Source organism: Phascolarctos cinereus, unplaced genomic scaffold (genome assembly GCF_003287225.1).
Source record: "Phascolarctos cinereus isolate Bilbo 61053 unplaced genomic scaffold, phaCin_HiC Scaffold_2;HRSCAF=192, whole genome shotgun sequence".
In the NCBI taxonomy this organism is placed as follows: domain Eukaryota; kingdom Metazoa; phylum Chordata; class Mammalia; order Diprotodontia; family Phascolarctidae; genus Phascolarctos; species Phascolarctos cinereus.
Genome location: NW_027555625.1, coordinates 403,019,173 through 403,035,011, shown reverse-complemented (window position 1 = coordinate 403,035,011; position 15,839 = coordinate 403,019,173). Strand labels below are relative to the sequence as shown.

At 43.6% G+C, this 15,839-nt stretch overlaps 1 protein-coding gene across 2 annotated transcripts in view; it reads right to left on the bottom strand.

Moving 5' to 3' along the window:
• WWC1 (WW and C2 domain containing 1) overlaps nucleotides 1-15,839 on the bottom strand; it is a 147,884-nt gene that overhangs the window by 25,718 nt on the left and 106,327 nt on the right. For both annotated transcript variants that reach the window (XM_020992335.2, XM_020992336.2), the window contains exons 9-13: nucleotides 13,400-13,642; nucleotides 7,124-7,213; nucleotides 6,439-6,974; nucleotides 2,814-2,922; nucleotides 1,097-1,177 (exon numbers count right to left, since the gene is read on the bottom strand). In XM_020992335.2, coding sequence (XP_020847994.1) covers nucleotides 1,097-1,177; nucleotides 2,814-2,922; nucleotides 6,439-6,974; nucleotides 7,124-7,213; nucleotides 13,400-13,642 — 1,059 coding nt within the window. The remainder of the gene's footprint in view (nucleotides 1-1,096; nucleotides 1,178-2,813; nucleotides 2,923-6,438; nucleotides 6,975-7,123; nucleotides 7,214-13,399; nucleotides 13,643-15,839) is intronic.

Below are 15,839 nucleotides of genomic sequence, written 5' to 3'. Positions count from 1 at the left end.
AAAGGTCTATGATTCTGTGACTTCGAGGTAAGGAAGAAGCTTCATCCCCCCTCCCAGAATTAGTTTGCTTCTTCTTATCAGACAATGAGAACAATATAATGAAATGTTTCCCTTTTGCCTTAGCTGCCAGAAAACTCAGAGTTTAAATTTAAACTGTAGTAGCTCTCTCATTTCAGTTACCACAAATTGTTTCTGAAGGTAGGCACAATGTATGTAGGTGTGCACATCTACAGTATTTACATAAATGTAAATGTACACACTTCTACTTAGCGGGAGATGCTGCTAGTTTGAGTTGGGTCCAACTACTCTTCTCTATCATGGGAATCCTCAGGGAAAGGAAGTGAGAGTAGTCTGAGAGCTCCCTCTACCGGCAAGATTCCATCTGCAGCAACAGCTCAGTGGATAAGGAAGGCCCTCTTTGAACCACGGGTGTGTTCCCAGATCAAAGGTGTTTATTACCAACCAATTCTCTCATGGTTGAGGAGGTGTACAAGTTGAAGAATAAGGTCAAAGACTTCAGAAAGCATACTCATGGAGTTATTTGCATGTGTTTACAGTTGCTTTGACCAATGCAATTCTTCAAAGCTGAGCTTATATACCTTTGAAAACAGAAGAGACTTGGGAGGGGTAAGAGCATCCTGGAGCCAACTATCAAGAAAAGTACTCCAATAATATAGGTATCAAATAGGTTACTTCAACCATGGGTAAGGAACTAGGTTAGGACGAAAGCTCCAAAGACTTGAGGACGTGTCAAGCTTTTACATGTGTTACATAAAGGGAATACATCATAGCATGATGGAAAGCACACTGGACTGGAAGTCTGAGATCTGAGTTCTAGTTTTGGGTCTGGAATTTACTTTCTGTGCAACCTTGGGCAAGTCATTATATCTCTTTGTGTTTATTTCTTTCTCTGTCAAAAGGAGATAATCACACCTGTCCTACCTCCTTCTTGGGGAGTGGGGTGGGGTGGGGGAGGGATGAGAATCCCACGAAACAAGTGTGAAAAATAAAATTTAAGGTGTGGAGGGTATGGACGATTAATAGGTGTCTCAAAACCAAACTTTCCTATTCCTTTGCCCTCTTTCCCAGTCCTTACTTCAGAGCAATCTGAACTCTGGCAGCTCCTATGGCCTCCAACTCATCACTGTCAAACACAGCAGCTTCTGAAGCGCCCAATCTGAAAGGCAACAAAGGAGAAAAAAAAATCAGGATTGAAGCAGCTCCCATCAGAAAATATGAGGACAGCTAGGTGCATTTCTAAATGAACCAGTGATAGGGAAGGGCTGAAAAACATTTGTGGTATTTGAATATAACAGAATACCGTGGTGCAGTAAGTAAGAAATGATGAATATGAGGAATTCAGAGAAACAGAGAAAGCACTACACGAAGTGATGCGGAGTTATATAAGTAGAAGTAGAGCATTTTGCACAATGCTGTAATCAACAATGGTCTGATAGAACAGGGAATAAAACACAACACCCCTCCCCTTCAGAGGCAGGAACATACTAAGGTGGAATGTTAACCTCACTATCAGACCTGCTTACAACATTTTATGTTCTTTGCTTACCAAAAGGTACTGTCTTTGTCACAAGGGAGGGCAATTCTAGAAATTACTGTGATATAAAAATAAAAAAATCAATAAGATGTATGTAAAATCAAATGTAACTTGTAAACTAAAAAAAAAATAACAATGAATTTTGTAAGAGGAAGAGATGAGAAAACGAACCTTCCTCCCTTCTTTGTAGAGGGGGTGAACCATTGGTATGGAATATTGTGTATACTGTCAATTATATCCAAGGTGTTGGTTTGTTTTGGTGAGTTACTTTGCCTTCTCCCTTTCCCCAACCCTCTTTCATATTGTTTGTTGCAGGGATGGCTTTCTGGGTAGGGCAGTACGCATGTGCGGGAAGAATATATATGGAAAGAAAGATTATGTAAAACCAAAAAGATCTCAGTTAAAATGTACCAAAGCGAACTCCCTTTCCCTGTGCCTTCTTCTTTAGGTTTGCCCATTAAATCACCTGCAGTCCCCATTCCTAGGCAAGCCAAGCACTAGGCTTTAATCAATGGTCCCAGTGCTCATCTGTGAAAAAAAAGTTTAGAGGGGCAACTAGGTGGTGCAGTAGATAGAGCTCTAGCCTTGGAGTCAGGAGGACCTGAGTTCAAATTTGGCCTCAGACACTAGATATTTACTAGCTGTGTGATCCTGGGCAAGTCACTTAACCCAGATTGCCTCGAAAGAGAGAGAGAGAGAGAGAGAGAGAGAGAGAGAGAGAGAGAGAGAGAGAGAGAGAGAGAGAGAGAGAGAGAGAGAGAGAGAGAGAAAGAAAGAAAGAAAGAAAGAGAAGAAAGAAAGAAAAAAAAAAAAAGAAAAAAAAGAAAAGAAGAAAAAAGAAAGAAAGAAAGAAAGAAAGAAAGAAAGAAAGAAAGAAAGAAAGAAAGAAAGAAAGAGAAAGAAAGAAAGGAAGGAAAGAAGAAAAGAGAAAAGTTCCAAGAATAGGGCCTTCTTTCCTCAAACTTGTTCCCTATGGCCCTGGGACATTTAAAACTGTTTCGATGAATGAGTTAAAGAGCTGACATTTCCCCTCATTTTCAAAGCCCTCCTCCTCCAACACACAGCTCTTGAACGATAGCATCTTCTGAGGATAAAGGATCAGACTAGGATCAGGGCTGCATCTTTGCACCATCACCACCACTGTTCAAAACCCTAACAATGCATGGTACCGTACCCACATGATTACAAGGTCATGGTCCTTATCCTCCTCGTGCTTAACGACCCGAGGCAGAAAGACAGCAAGGACACGGATTGTTACCTCTGCCCAGAAGCCTCGTACACACCACTGTCTCCTGCCACTGACTCATCTGATACTGCTGCCGATACACAGGCTACCTTCAAGACTGGTCCTCTGGCCACATTCGAACCTGATGGAGGAGGAAGTGGAAAGGAATCAATCAATTAATCAATAAGCAGTCATTATATGACTAGTGTGTGTCAGGCACTGTGCTGGGCACTGGGCATATAAAGACAAAAAAGTTATAGTCCCTGCCCTCAGGAGCTCAGGTTGAGGAAATATCATATACAGGCAGCATGCATCTCCAAGTGGCCTGTCCTTCTCCCGCTGCTCCCCAAGACAGTCAAAGCAAATTAAAAATAATTCCCACACGGCCTCTGAGAGGCAGTATGGTATAATGGAGAGAGATTTGGGTTTAGAGTCAAGAGAGATGTGAATGTAAATCCCAGCTCTGACCCAGACTAGCTTCATGATCCTACACAGGGCTGAGCCTGCGTTTCCTCATCTATAGGTTTAGGAACTGCTTCTGGGATTTCATTGAGATCAGGAATTCCCAGAAGAGGAAGCTCCCTCTATCAAAGTAGGCCAACACCTCCTGGGTGATTTAAGGGTCAGATAAAGTTGCCTAGCGCATTGAAAGGCTAACTGATTTGTCAAAAGTCAACATTCTATTCTATGACCAAAGATCTGAACCCTAAAGCCTGCCATATTTTGAGGGAAACTATCCACCATCTCATACTTCCTCATGCTTCTTTATCTATAAAATGGAGATAATAATACTTGTACTGATTACCTTACATGGTTGTTGTGAGTAAAGTGCTTTATACATGTTAAAGCACTAAATAAATGTGAAATATTGAGACAAAAACCTTGGTACTTATCACATCAGTCTTGAGGGAGAGGTAGTAATAAAAGGGGATTCCTGTTCTCCCCTTCCCATTTCCCCTTTTCCTTTAAAAAAAAAAGGCAGAGTCTGTTTTTCATTTTTGTCGTTGTATGCTGGTACCTAGAATAATGCTTTGCACAGACCAGGCTCCCTTTCTTCCCTGATTCTTTGATGTTCCCGCCCACCAGGTCAGTTGGGACAAGGTCTCTAAGCTTCTAGACCATGGCCTAGTAATTAGAACGAATGCTGAATACCAGCTGCATCGGTCTAGCAATCTTACCACTGAAGCAAGATGACAGTGTGTGTGTCTGGCAGAAAGGGGAGGGCAGGACAACACTGTCATCAATGATGGTGCCTGCTGTGAAGGCAGAAGAGGAAGAAAAGGGGAAGACCTGTTGGATGATGCTAAGAGACGTCTTTCCAAAGCTACTGTCCATGAAGACGGTGTATTTTTGTTGCTCGGTTACTTCAGGAGCATCCGACTCTTTGTGACCCTATTTGGGGTTTTCTTAGCACAGATTCTGGCGTGTTTTGCCATTTCCTTCGCTCATTTTAAAGATGAGGAAACTGAGGCAAACAGGGTTAAGTGACCTACCCAGGGCCACACAGCTAGTAAGTGTTTGAGGCCAGATATGAACTCAAGTGTTCCTGGCCTGACACTCTGTTCACTACACCAACTAGCTGCCCTGAAGATAAGGTATAGGCTTCCCTTATTTTTACTCCTTCCCACCCCAAGGTAAGTATAGTTCTGAGGCCTAAGTCTCCCATGATCAGTCATACTAGAGGAATCAGAGCAGGCATCATAAAGGCAGACAGGTCTTCCCCTTCTCCTCTAAACCACTTAAGGAGATTACTTTGTCTGCTGACTGAACAGCGGTACTAATCACTTAACCTGCTTAGCAGTTGAGTGCCTAGTTCCTGACACCAGCCCCAACACCACTGACAGGGGACCTCCCCATAGGAACATTCACACGAACACAAGAAAAGCTGCACTCAGACCACTGGTTCATTAAGCCCTGCATTCTGACTGACAGTGACTCCAAGAAGTTTGTAGATGAACACCAGAGATGCCTTTCACGATGCTGACTTCACTGAATGTGTCCTGGACACTTCTAAGAGAACTGGATAATTCCATCCTAGCAGGGGTACCATTTGTGGACCCTGTGGGCAGTCCGGTGAAGCCCACATACTCCTCAGAATAATGTTCTTAAATGCATAAAAATAAAATGCACAAGATTATAAAGCAATTATATCGGAACACAGGTTTCAAAATATGTATTTAAAAACCCAACAATCAAGTTCACAAACCTCAGGTTAAGAACCTTTGCATTGTAGAATTTATATCCACAGATCTGTCTAGATCCTGCTTTAACCTCTTTATATGGACCACCTCACAGGGTAAAAGATTTCCCTCAGTTTGCCACCCGCTGTATTAAAGAAGTACCTGCTTTCTATTTAAGATTCTCTTTTTAAGCAGTAAGGGATATACTTTGCTCACATCCATCTAGCTGCTTCAGACACAGGGCTGGTGGGCAGCAATGATGTTCCTGCCTATAGCTCTGATTAAATGCCAGGAATTCATCCACCAGGGCTCCCTCTTACTGGTGCAGTCTTTCCTCATTCTCCCCCCTTCTCCTCACACCATATAATGCTGTCAACCGAAGTAGATTCATTTGGGCCCAGTGCTAATTGGACCTACATTCCTACATTCCTGGGGTTGTATTTACTTTAAGGATAAGATAAGCTCTGGTTGCTTCAGGTCCTATCCTATAAGCAGGCAGATCCCTCTGTAGGCGGAGAATTTCTGGGGAGATAAGTTACTTGAGAGCCAGGACCATTGTCTGCTTTTTACACCTTGCATCCTAAGCCCCTAGTATAGAACCAGAGACACCTTGAAGGAGTTCAGAAAGTCTTTGTGGGCTGACAGATATCCTTTCTTTGTTACTGACATCCAAGCACTGTGCTGGGGCTAGCTGGGCTAGTTCCAAAGGCCAGAGAAACACATTCCTTGAGAATATGTCAATCAGGTGTTCTTAACCTGGGGTTCACAAACCCTCAAAGGGTCATTGGATAGATTTCAGGGTATCCAGGAATGTGGATAGGAAAAAAAATCATGTCTTTATTTTGATGTAATTTGTTTCTTTTGTAAGCCTATGTATTTTATTTCATGCATTTAAAAACAACATTCTGAGAAGGGGACCATAGGTTCCGTTAGATTGCCAAAGGGGCCCACGACACAAAAAAAGGTTAAGGATCCTTGGTGTAGATCATCGAGCTTATGCAGTGATTAAGAATTCTATTCTATGCTCAGCCAAAAGGAAGGTTTGGGGCAGTTTGCCTCCTTTGTTAGGGACAGCATATATGGGCAGCCACAGGTTTCTGAGTAACTAGGGACAAGGGGGCATAAAGCCTATTAGGCTGAGGGCTTTTCCATATCACCAGGTCCCCACGGCCCAGATAGGCCTCATTATGATGGCATGGTTAGATGCAACTCTACTTTTGCATAGGCTGCTCATAGCAGAAGGGAAGGAGGAGAAAGAACGTATTCCATCTTGGTGAGGTAGCACCTGGCTCCAGTTTCCCAAATGACTCTAGTTGAGCTTGTAGAAAAGATAGTACGGAGGTCGAGAAGGCCGGTGAATCAAGGCATTTTGGAACCTATGTACTTCAGCTAAGTCCTGGTGCAGTGAGGTCCCCTTTCCTCCCCCTTTCTCAGAATTAGCAGGGTCTAGATGTGGAAGCAGATAGGGAAAGCTCTACCTTGACAAAGCTGCTTGTCTTCCCCTCCAGTTTCCTCCAGCCGGTAACCATTTCCAGTGCTGCTACCAAGGGTGAGCTCAGAAAAGTTTACATTCAGCTCTGGATCTTCAAAGTCCAAGGGGCTCAGGAAAGCATCTCCTGCTAAGAGGGGATCGACGACCAGAGGGGAGCAGGGTGGGGATGGGGAGGAAAGAGAGGATCGAGGGGAGAGTGAAGTCATGGACTTGGGAGTGCCCGACAGAGAGCGGAGAGCCTGAAGGCGGCTGGCTGCCTCAGCTTTCTGAGTCTTTACCACCTCATTCTCATGGATGGTGGTGATGTAGCCTGAGGGCCGGAAGCCAGTGGCCCCCTCCATTAGCAGGAATTCCACTTTGCTCTGGAGCTCGGAATCCAGCTGGTCCAGTGGATCGTAATAGAGATCAGTCAAGCTGGCTGAGGTGGAAGAGTCCAAGCTGGAGGCTGCCAGGGAACCCCGGCTGGATGTGAGTGAGCCAGGGCTGCTGCCGGAGGACAGGGACTGCATGCTGCTGGAGAGGCTGCAGGAAGGATGATGGGAAAGTCGATGCATTACATGGAGAGACTGCAGCTCTAGGCCCTCCCTCCAAAGCTACACGGAAGGGGAGCAGACTTAGGGCCTGAGAGTCCAACCTGCAGAAGGCCAACCAGAGCACTGCCAAATACCCACCTTTTCAGATGGACATGGAGACTTGCAACTAGCCTCGTTGTCTCTTCCAACTCTCGCACCAGTTGATTTCTCTTACTGTTTAACTTCAGCCTATGGGGAGGCACAGATCAGAAGGCAGTAAAGTGAAGTTCTAACATATCTCTACTCTCCTCGCAAAATAACTCACATGAAATACTTCTGTTGCCAGAGAGTTTAGAAATTTACAAAGAGTTTTCTTAACAATAACACTGCCCAGGGGCAGCTAGGTGGTACAGTGGATAGAGCACCAGCCCTGAAGTCAGGAGGACCTGAGTTCAAATCCAGCCTCAGACCAAACACTTGACACTTACTAGCGGTGTGACCCTGGGCAAGTCACATAACCCCAATTGCCTAAAAAAAACCAACAACCAGAAAAAAACAACCAATGACACTGCCCAGACCTGCGGTGGTGCAGCAGATAGAATGCTGAGCCTGGAGTCTGAAAGACCTGAGTTCAAATCCAGTCTCAGACACTATTGGCCTTGATTTCCTCAGCTGTAAAATGAGCTGGAGAAGGACATGACTAAAACAACTGAAGAACAACAAAAACCCAGACCTGATATTCTTTTAATGTGGGGAACTCCCAGTGAGGCAACTTCCTCTATGTAGTCATAGTAGCCTGATGACACCAACAGGTTAAGGGACTTCATCAGGGTAATGGGATATACGTGTCAGGGGCAAGACTTGACCGTTCCTTGCTCTGAGGTCAGCCCTTTATCCACTCCACAAGTATCGCCTCTCAATAGTTAGGATTACTTTTATTTTATAGAAGAGGAAGCTGAGGCACAGAGAGTTATATTGGCTTTACCTAGTCACTAGTTAGGAAGTATGAGAGCTGGGAGTCTAACCCAATTCTCTTCACTCTAAGACCAGCGCTCTTTCCGTTCTATATCTCACTGCCTCACAAAAAGAGAAATAAGAAGGTTCACCCACCCCTGACTTAGCTCTCTTAGCTCCATCTCTCTGTCTCTGTCACACACACACACACACACACACACACACACACACCCTTTTAGTGCTAAGGTGTTTGTGGGATTCTGAATCTATAGAGTAGCAAGTAAACAATAGGCTAAAACTCTCTGTTCTTGAAGGATCATTTATAAAACACCTCCCTACCTAAATTCCAATGAAGACTGAGGCATTCTCTCATTCTGTGGAAACCCCACCCCAAATTTCCATCCATCCATCTTTTAAATCCAACTCAGATAGGCTCTCTAATCTCCCCCAGGGTTTGGATTTTTTTCACCCCTTCCCCAATTACGCCAACTACCCATTACTGGACGTTTGGTTAGGAAGGGCCACTCTGAAATAAAGCAAGAACAATCTCGTTGTCATGAATGGGAAGGGGACTCTCCTTGGGCTGTGACAATCTATTGTTCTCCAGTGCATGCAAAACTGCATCTGCTCTGAGGAAAATCCCGGTAATTAAAAAATACAGAGGAACGTGTTGCACTGCTTCTTGTCAAGAGTACAGCCTGCTCCTGGGTCTCCAAGCACTGCTGTCATCTGCTGCCATCTGTGCTAGTGAGGGCCTCCCTCCCCTTGCTGCCCCTGGTGGCCTGATCACCAGGCCCCTGTCAGAGACTGGAGATAAGCTGGGGAACTCAGACTGGGGCTTAGCCACTGAGAGGGGACTAACATTGATGAACCTGTTCAGCTTCTCAGTGTCAGGGAAAACAAACCCAACAAATCCCAGCAAAACCAAGCCTCAAAGAACAGCCCACAAAACAAAACAAAAAGAACAAAGCGTGCTACATAGAAAACCCCATGGAGAGGTGGAGGGTGTCGGAGAAACAATATAGTGGAACATTTTAATCCAGGGCAATTGATAGAAGGGACAGCCAGAGTCAGTGTGCAGAGCCAGCGGCAGGCTTCCCCCTAGCAAATGAGGATCTCCAAGGACTGCTACATTCAGTGACCTCTCTGACCATTTTCTACTAAAGGAGGCTGGCTGGAGCTCAGTGAAAATGCATGCCTGGGGCTTTAGTGAACTGGCAGCATTCGAGGCAGACGGAATCCTTTATGAATGAAATTCTTTACTATCAACAGAACAGAAGACATTGAGAGATCCCTCAACGATCCACTAGAGAGATCTTTAGAAAGGGGATGATTGCTGAGGTCAACAAGGAACTGTGCTCTCAATGTCTGCTCTTTGAGACACTCCTGAGCATCCTCTCATCCGTGAGAGACAAGCCAGGCTTAATTGCACCAGATTCCAAATGAGAAACATAGTCCAAATTAGAGGCCTCAGTGGGCTGCTTGCAGAATTAGAATGCCATAGTCAATGAAGTTTTTAGAGAACTCCTAGAATTTACATTTGTGGGGTATGCCCTTTTGTACCCACAAAAATACGTAGGCATGACGGTCACCCCTCAGGCTGTTACCTAAGCCATGTGGTTTTTCTCTTTGATGCCTCATGCACCACAGGTGGCCAAGAATATACAAAATCCCCAAACATTCATCTACCCGAGGCATTGAAGGCAAGGTAAGAAACAAGGTCAGAGCCTGAGAACATAAGTCAGACCTAGCCATTGCTATCCTGTGATTTAGCAGTTCTTATGGGACTTTCAACAATGGAGATGGAGGCATTATCTTTCATTATGCTGGCTAGAGCGCCGTGACCAATAACGTGGAGACTGGGGGAGGTCCACCAATCTGGTAGACATATGGTTTGGGATCTTGTCCTGCCACTCCATCCTTATGTCTCTCTGCCTGTGTGTCCTTCTGATTTTTCACTTAACCCCTGAATCAGTTTCCTCATCTGTAAAATGTGGATAATGATACCACCTACCTCCCAGGGTTGTTGTGAGGATACAATGAGATGATGACATTTGCAAAGCATTTTGCAAACCTTAAAGTGCTATATAAATGCTAGCTATTAGAATCTTCAGGGCTCACTTTGGTTCATAGCCTGCCTTGAGTGGGAGGACAGCCATTAGATGAAGGGGGTGGGGGAGAGAGAGACAGAGAAAGAGAGAGGGGGAGAGAGGGAGAGGGAGAGAGAGAGAGACAGAGAGAGAGAGAGAGAGAGAGAGAGAGAGAGAGAGAGAGAGAGAGAGAGAGAGAGAGAGAGAGAAAGAGAGAGAGAGAAAAGGAAGGAGTGGGGAAAGAAACAGAATGGGGAAGAACAGAAGGAGAAAAGGAAAGAGAGAGGAAGAAGAGGAAGAGAGAAAAAGAAATGGAGGGGGAAAGGAAGAGAGGGAGAGAAGTAAAGGAAAGAGCGAATGATGAAGGCAGGGGAGGGTTATTGTTCCACACAAGAGGATGCTTGCTTCTGTTAGCAACTATGCTGCCCAGAGAGCATCTGCCTCCAGGGAACTGTCTTGAGGTTTCTCACAGCAGCATCCGGCTCCCTGCCCACAAGCTGTCTGGCTTCTCTGTTGTTAATTCTCTCCTAAGGATTCAATCTCCCCAAAGCACTAAACTGCATTCTCAGCAGCTGCTTCAGAAAGGCAACTCTTACTTCTCTGGCTCAGGGCACACTCTGCACCAGATGGGATGGAGAAATGGAGAGGAGAGGTCAGCAAGAGACTTTGAGACCAGGACCTAGACTTCGTCAGCATAGGGGAACCAAAAAAGCTTCCCAAACACACCTCTCTTACAATCATAGTCGTTGCAGCTAGAGGAGACTTCCTATTATTGCTTCCAAATAGTAAATATTATGGCTGCACAGAATCTGATAGCTGTCCATCTAGGCCAGCCCTTCCGGGAAGGGAATTCCCTCAATAACATGCCTGACAAATGGTCATTGAGCCTGTGCTTGAAGACCTCAGGAGGCAGAAACTCCTACCTTTTGAGGCAGCTCACTCTACTTTTGGACATTTCTAATTGTCATGAAATTTTTCCTAACAGCAAACCTCAATTTGCCCTTTTGCTCCTGGTTCTGTCCTCTGGGGCCAAGCAGAACAATGACAGTCCACATGACACAGTGCTTCAAATACCTAAACGGATCTATCATATTTCCTCTGAGTCTTCCTTCTCCAGGCTAAACATGCCCAGTTCTTTCAACTGATCACAGACTCAAGACCCCCTTCACCCCCTGATTATTCTCCTCTGGACAATGTCTTCTTAACCACTGGGGCCCAGAACTCAACATAATATTCCAGATGAGGTCCAATGAGGGCTCTGTATGGTGGGACTGTCAAGCTACGTATTCTTGGAAGCCATGTCTCTCTTAATGCAGCAAGAAATCTCATTAGTGTTTTTTGCTACCAGATCACAGTGCTAATATGGAGCTTACAATCCAGTAAAATTAAACATCTTTTTCAGAACAAATTACTGTCTAACCATGCCTACTCCGTCTTATACTTGTGAAGTTAATTTTTTATGTTACTGCCTTCATTTTATAGTAGAGGCAATTGAAGCCCAGAGAGAGTAAAGGTTTTAATAAGACTACAGGCAGGGGGTGTGCTGGCAAATGTTTAACAACCAGCTCTCCAACAGGAAATAAATGTACTTGTGACATACTTTTAATTTGCACTGTTAGTATCTTCTCCATCACTTTCTCAAGTCCAGAAAATCAACAAAATAATAAATCAAGCCCTGATTTGTAGTTTGCAGATTTCTGAAGTGTAACTATTCCCACTGAGAATTTAACATTTGGTCTTGAGCTGGTTTGAGCTGGCTCCAGTACACCCTTAACCACAGTTTTGGAGCTGAAACGGACACAGGGGCCATCTAATCCAATTCCCTCATTTTGGAAATGAGCAAACCAAGGCCCAGAGGAATTAAATGATTTGTTCAAAATCACACAGCTACTGAGAGGTGGGAGGATGGGAATTTTGGTCTCCTGCTTCCTACTCTGGTGATCCTTCCACTATCACACATTGTCTCAAAGCTGCCTGCAAAATGACCAAGGCACATTTCAGCAGGGTAGGTCGATATGAGACCTCTAGGCTGTGCAGGCCAGGAAAGGTGATGAGCTCCATCTCCCATGAAGTCACTTGGCTTTCTCCCAAAAGTAGTTTCAGGTTTCTGGTTGCAAGCGTGGAACTGAGGACCCTGGGAAAGGGGCCAATGGGAAGCAAGGGTTTTCCTCAGTCCAAGACAAAGAGCTCAAAATGGGGCATAAAGATTCTTTAGCGCTAAATGAGATTCCCAGTAGATTCTCTGAAGTACCCTCAACTCTTAATTACTCAGGCTCTTTGCTTCTTTTCCTTCTCATTTTGTCTTAGATCATTTTTTATTACTTATCAACTCCTCCTCATTTAGCAAAGGACTGGTGAAATCCAACCTGCCATAACCAACTTGACTTCCTATGAAAAGTTTTGATAAAAGGTTTGGTTGGAAAGGCTGAAATCAGTGGTTCAAAGGAATCTTGAATTAATAAAATGTGAACTCCTAGCAATCAAGATCTGTGAAAGGTTGCATAATATAATGCAAGGAGCTTGGTTAGATGGTCTGAGTTTGAGATCACATGTTACCCTGGAAGGGTTACTTAACCTCCAGTTGTTGCATATGTAAAATAGGGATAATAACATTCCCAATAACCTAATTTGTAGAGCTTTTGTAATGAACAAAGGAAATACTAAATGGGAAAATGCTTTGTGACTATAAAGTGCTGTGTATCTAACTCACAGAATCGTTGTAGGAAAAGCATTGTATACATCTTAAAATGGCATATAAATATATCTATCTCATTTTGTATAGTTAGGCAATATGTCTATACATGTCTATATTGTTCCCTATGTAAGTATTTATCACTGTGCCAAGCAAGATATATCACCTGTTGTCGAGTTGCAGATTGTTTTCATCCTTTCACCTATCCATCCATCCATCCATCCATCCAAAGAAGTACTTATTAGAGCCTACTGTGTGCAGAGTACTGTACTAGGTGCCACAGAGAACACAGCAAATATAAAAGATAATTTCAGCCCTCAAGGAGCCTATTATCTGGTTGGAGAAACTTTGTATATAAACAAGGAAGAAGCAAAGACCAAAGCAAATGCATAATAACACAGTCCACTCCAAATACAACAGGATTCCCCAATTTACAACAAAGAGGCATTCCTGAAACATCTTGCAGAAACTGAGTTTTTGTAAACTGAATCCTATGTTAAATGCATTGGGATTGCTGGCTACTATGAATTCTTTGGAAGCAAAGAACCAGCCCACAAATTCAGATTTCATCATAAGGGGTTTTCTTAAAGTGAGGGTACACCTACTAGCAAAAGAAGCTGAGGGTTGGAGCACAGATCATGGGAAAAGGACTCCAGCTTCTTCCTTGTCCAGCCCTTCGGGCCCCAGCTCTAGGCCTACCTCTCAGTTAGAGCTTTGCTCTGCGTATCTCTGGCTGCCTGAAGGTCTTCCTCCAGCTGCTTCCTTGTCATCTCTAGCTGCTCCACTTCACTCTGGGTCCACTTCCGAGGGCTGATGAATCGCATCTCCTTCAGCAGCTCCTCCTTCTCATTGATAAGAATCAATCGATCCCTCTCAGAGTCTAGTACTCCAGGCCAGGCCTCACTGTCCAGCTTGGCCAGCTGGATTTTGAGGTTGGCAATCCTAAAGAGAATCACAGAATGTTAGAGCTGGAGGGGGATCTAGTCCAATGGTTCTCATTTAATGGTTCATGAAAAAATTATTTAATGTTACCTTAAGCAGTAAATATAAAAGATTAAGAGTAGTATGTTAAATTACCTTGGGAGTTTACAACACTTTGCTGTTGTTGTTGAAAGGGGTTCATGGAACAAAAAACTGGGAAATATTGATCTAGTCCAACTCCTTTGTTATACATGTGGGGAAACTAAGGCACAGAGAGGAGAAGAGACTTGCCTAAGGTTAAAGAATTAGTTAATCACAAGTCTAGATTAGAATTTAAGTCTCCTGACTTTTATATAAGTGCCTTCTCCTTGTAATTAAACACATGACCTCTCTGGTGGAGAAGAAGAGAACAGATTTCATATCCAGCAGAGCTTTGGGATCACAGTCTGAGCCTCATTTTCCTTCTGAGGGTACACCGATGGGGGAATTAGGAAAGCAAGTGGTTAACTGTGGGAATTGAATGAACCACACTGACTCCGTCTTGTGACTCAATTCTGGAGCCAGCTTTATTTCTATTCAATTATGGGTCTAGTCCAAATTCTGTCTTGTGAGAAAAGTTTGTTCAATTATGGGAATTAGGAGAAAACCTTATTGTATTGTTTGAACCTAGCCCTACATAGCTGGGAAGCGGTACCATCTCTACCTGCTGTTTAGAGACCCTTAACCAAAGACTTAGATTATGCTGACCAGAAACCCAGTTAGAACCAAAGATTGATGTAAGAAGAGTTTTCCCACAATTGTACATCTCAAGCAACCCATATATCTCATCTGAAAACTGGGCCCATACTGATCAACTAGTTATTGTTTCCATGTTCGTTTAATTGTTCATAGACACTCAGGGATAGTGGGATACCTCTTTTTCTGAATTCAGGGAATTTCTCTGTTCATTCTCCTCCTCTCAACTTAGACTGAATCTTTCATCCAGTTAGAAATCAGATTACCTAGTGTTGTATTGTTTCCTTTTAACTAACTGGCCTTATTTATTGAATTGCTTTTAATGTACAAAAGTCTGTCTCCCCTTGCATTCGGGATTCATCCGTAAGCTGAGGAAGGGGCTTGATCCTAATTTGTCAGGCAATCAGCAGGCATTGCTTAAGTAAATCACTATGTTCCAATCGAACTTCTATTTCCTCAGTAATTTCATCTTTCACTCGCCACTCTGAACAGGAAACCATCACTTCCCCAGGGCAGGTATTCAGGCAAGTACTCTGTAACTCCCTATTATGCTCTGTTATACCTACTTCTCACATAAAATAAAGTTGATGAAGTGCATTGTAAATCTTAAGATGTTATATCAACAGTTATTACTATTGTTACAAGAATTTCTCGGTTCACTGAGATTACTATAGCAGTAACTATGAGTATTGTAGCACAGGGTACTATACTAGTTGTCACAGAGATTACAGAAAATATAAAGGCAACCTGAGCCCTCAGGGAGCTTATGCTCAGTTTGGACAGCCCCACTATATACAAAAGGAAGAAGTAAAGAACAAAGCAAATGCATAATAATGCAACCCATACTAAATACAACAGGGTTCTCCACTTTATACTAGAAAGGCATCCTTGAAACATCTTGCAGAAAGTGAATTTTTATGTTTTCACAGGCATATCTACTGTTAACTGAAGATGAATCAGATACTAAGAGAAAATGTCTCCAAAAATGTGAAGATATGATGTAATTTCCTGCTCAATTGACTCATGTGCAGCTTTTCAGGTATCATTTCATGAGGTTCTGGACAAAGGTAAAGAAGAAACAAGTTCTTTTCCAACACGAAGCTTTCCTCAGCTCCCTTTCCCCATGGAGACGACTTCAATGAATGTTACACCACCACCACCACCAAAATCCATGATTCCCTCAGTGGTCCCCCTTCCTCCTGTCCTCCATCTTGCTCCTAGAATGCTGGCATGGATCACACCACTTCCGCGCCTTAGCAGTTAGTTTCATGAATTGCTCTGATCAGAAGAATTCATTTCCTGGTCTTCTGGTGATGGATCTAGAGCTGAGTTATGCTAATTCTTGGAACACTTAACTATAGAGTGTGGCTTTTACTTTTCCAAGCACTTTCATGCATTATCTTCTTTTATCCTCATTCCTTCTCTTGGGCTGGTAGGCCTGGCACAGTTATACCCGCTGGATAGATGATAAGACTGAAATTCA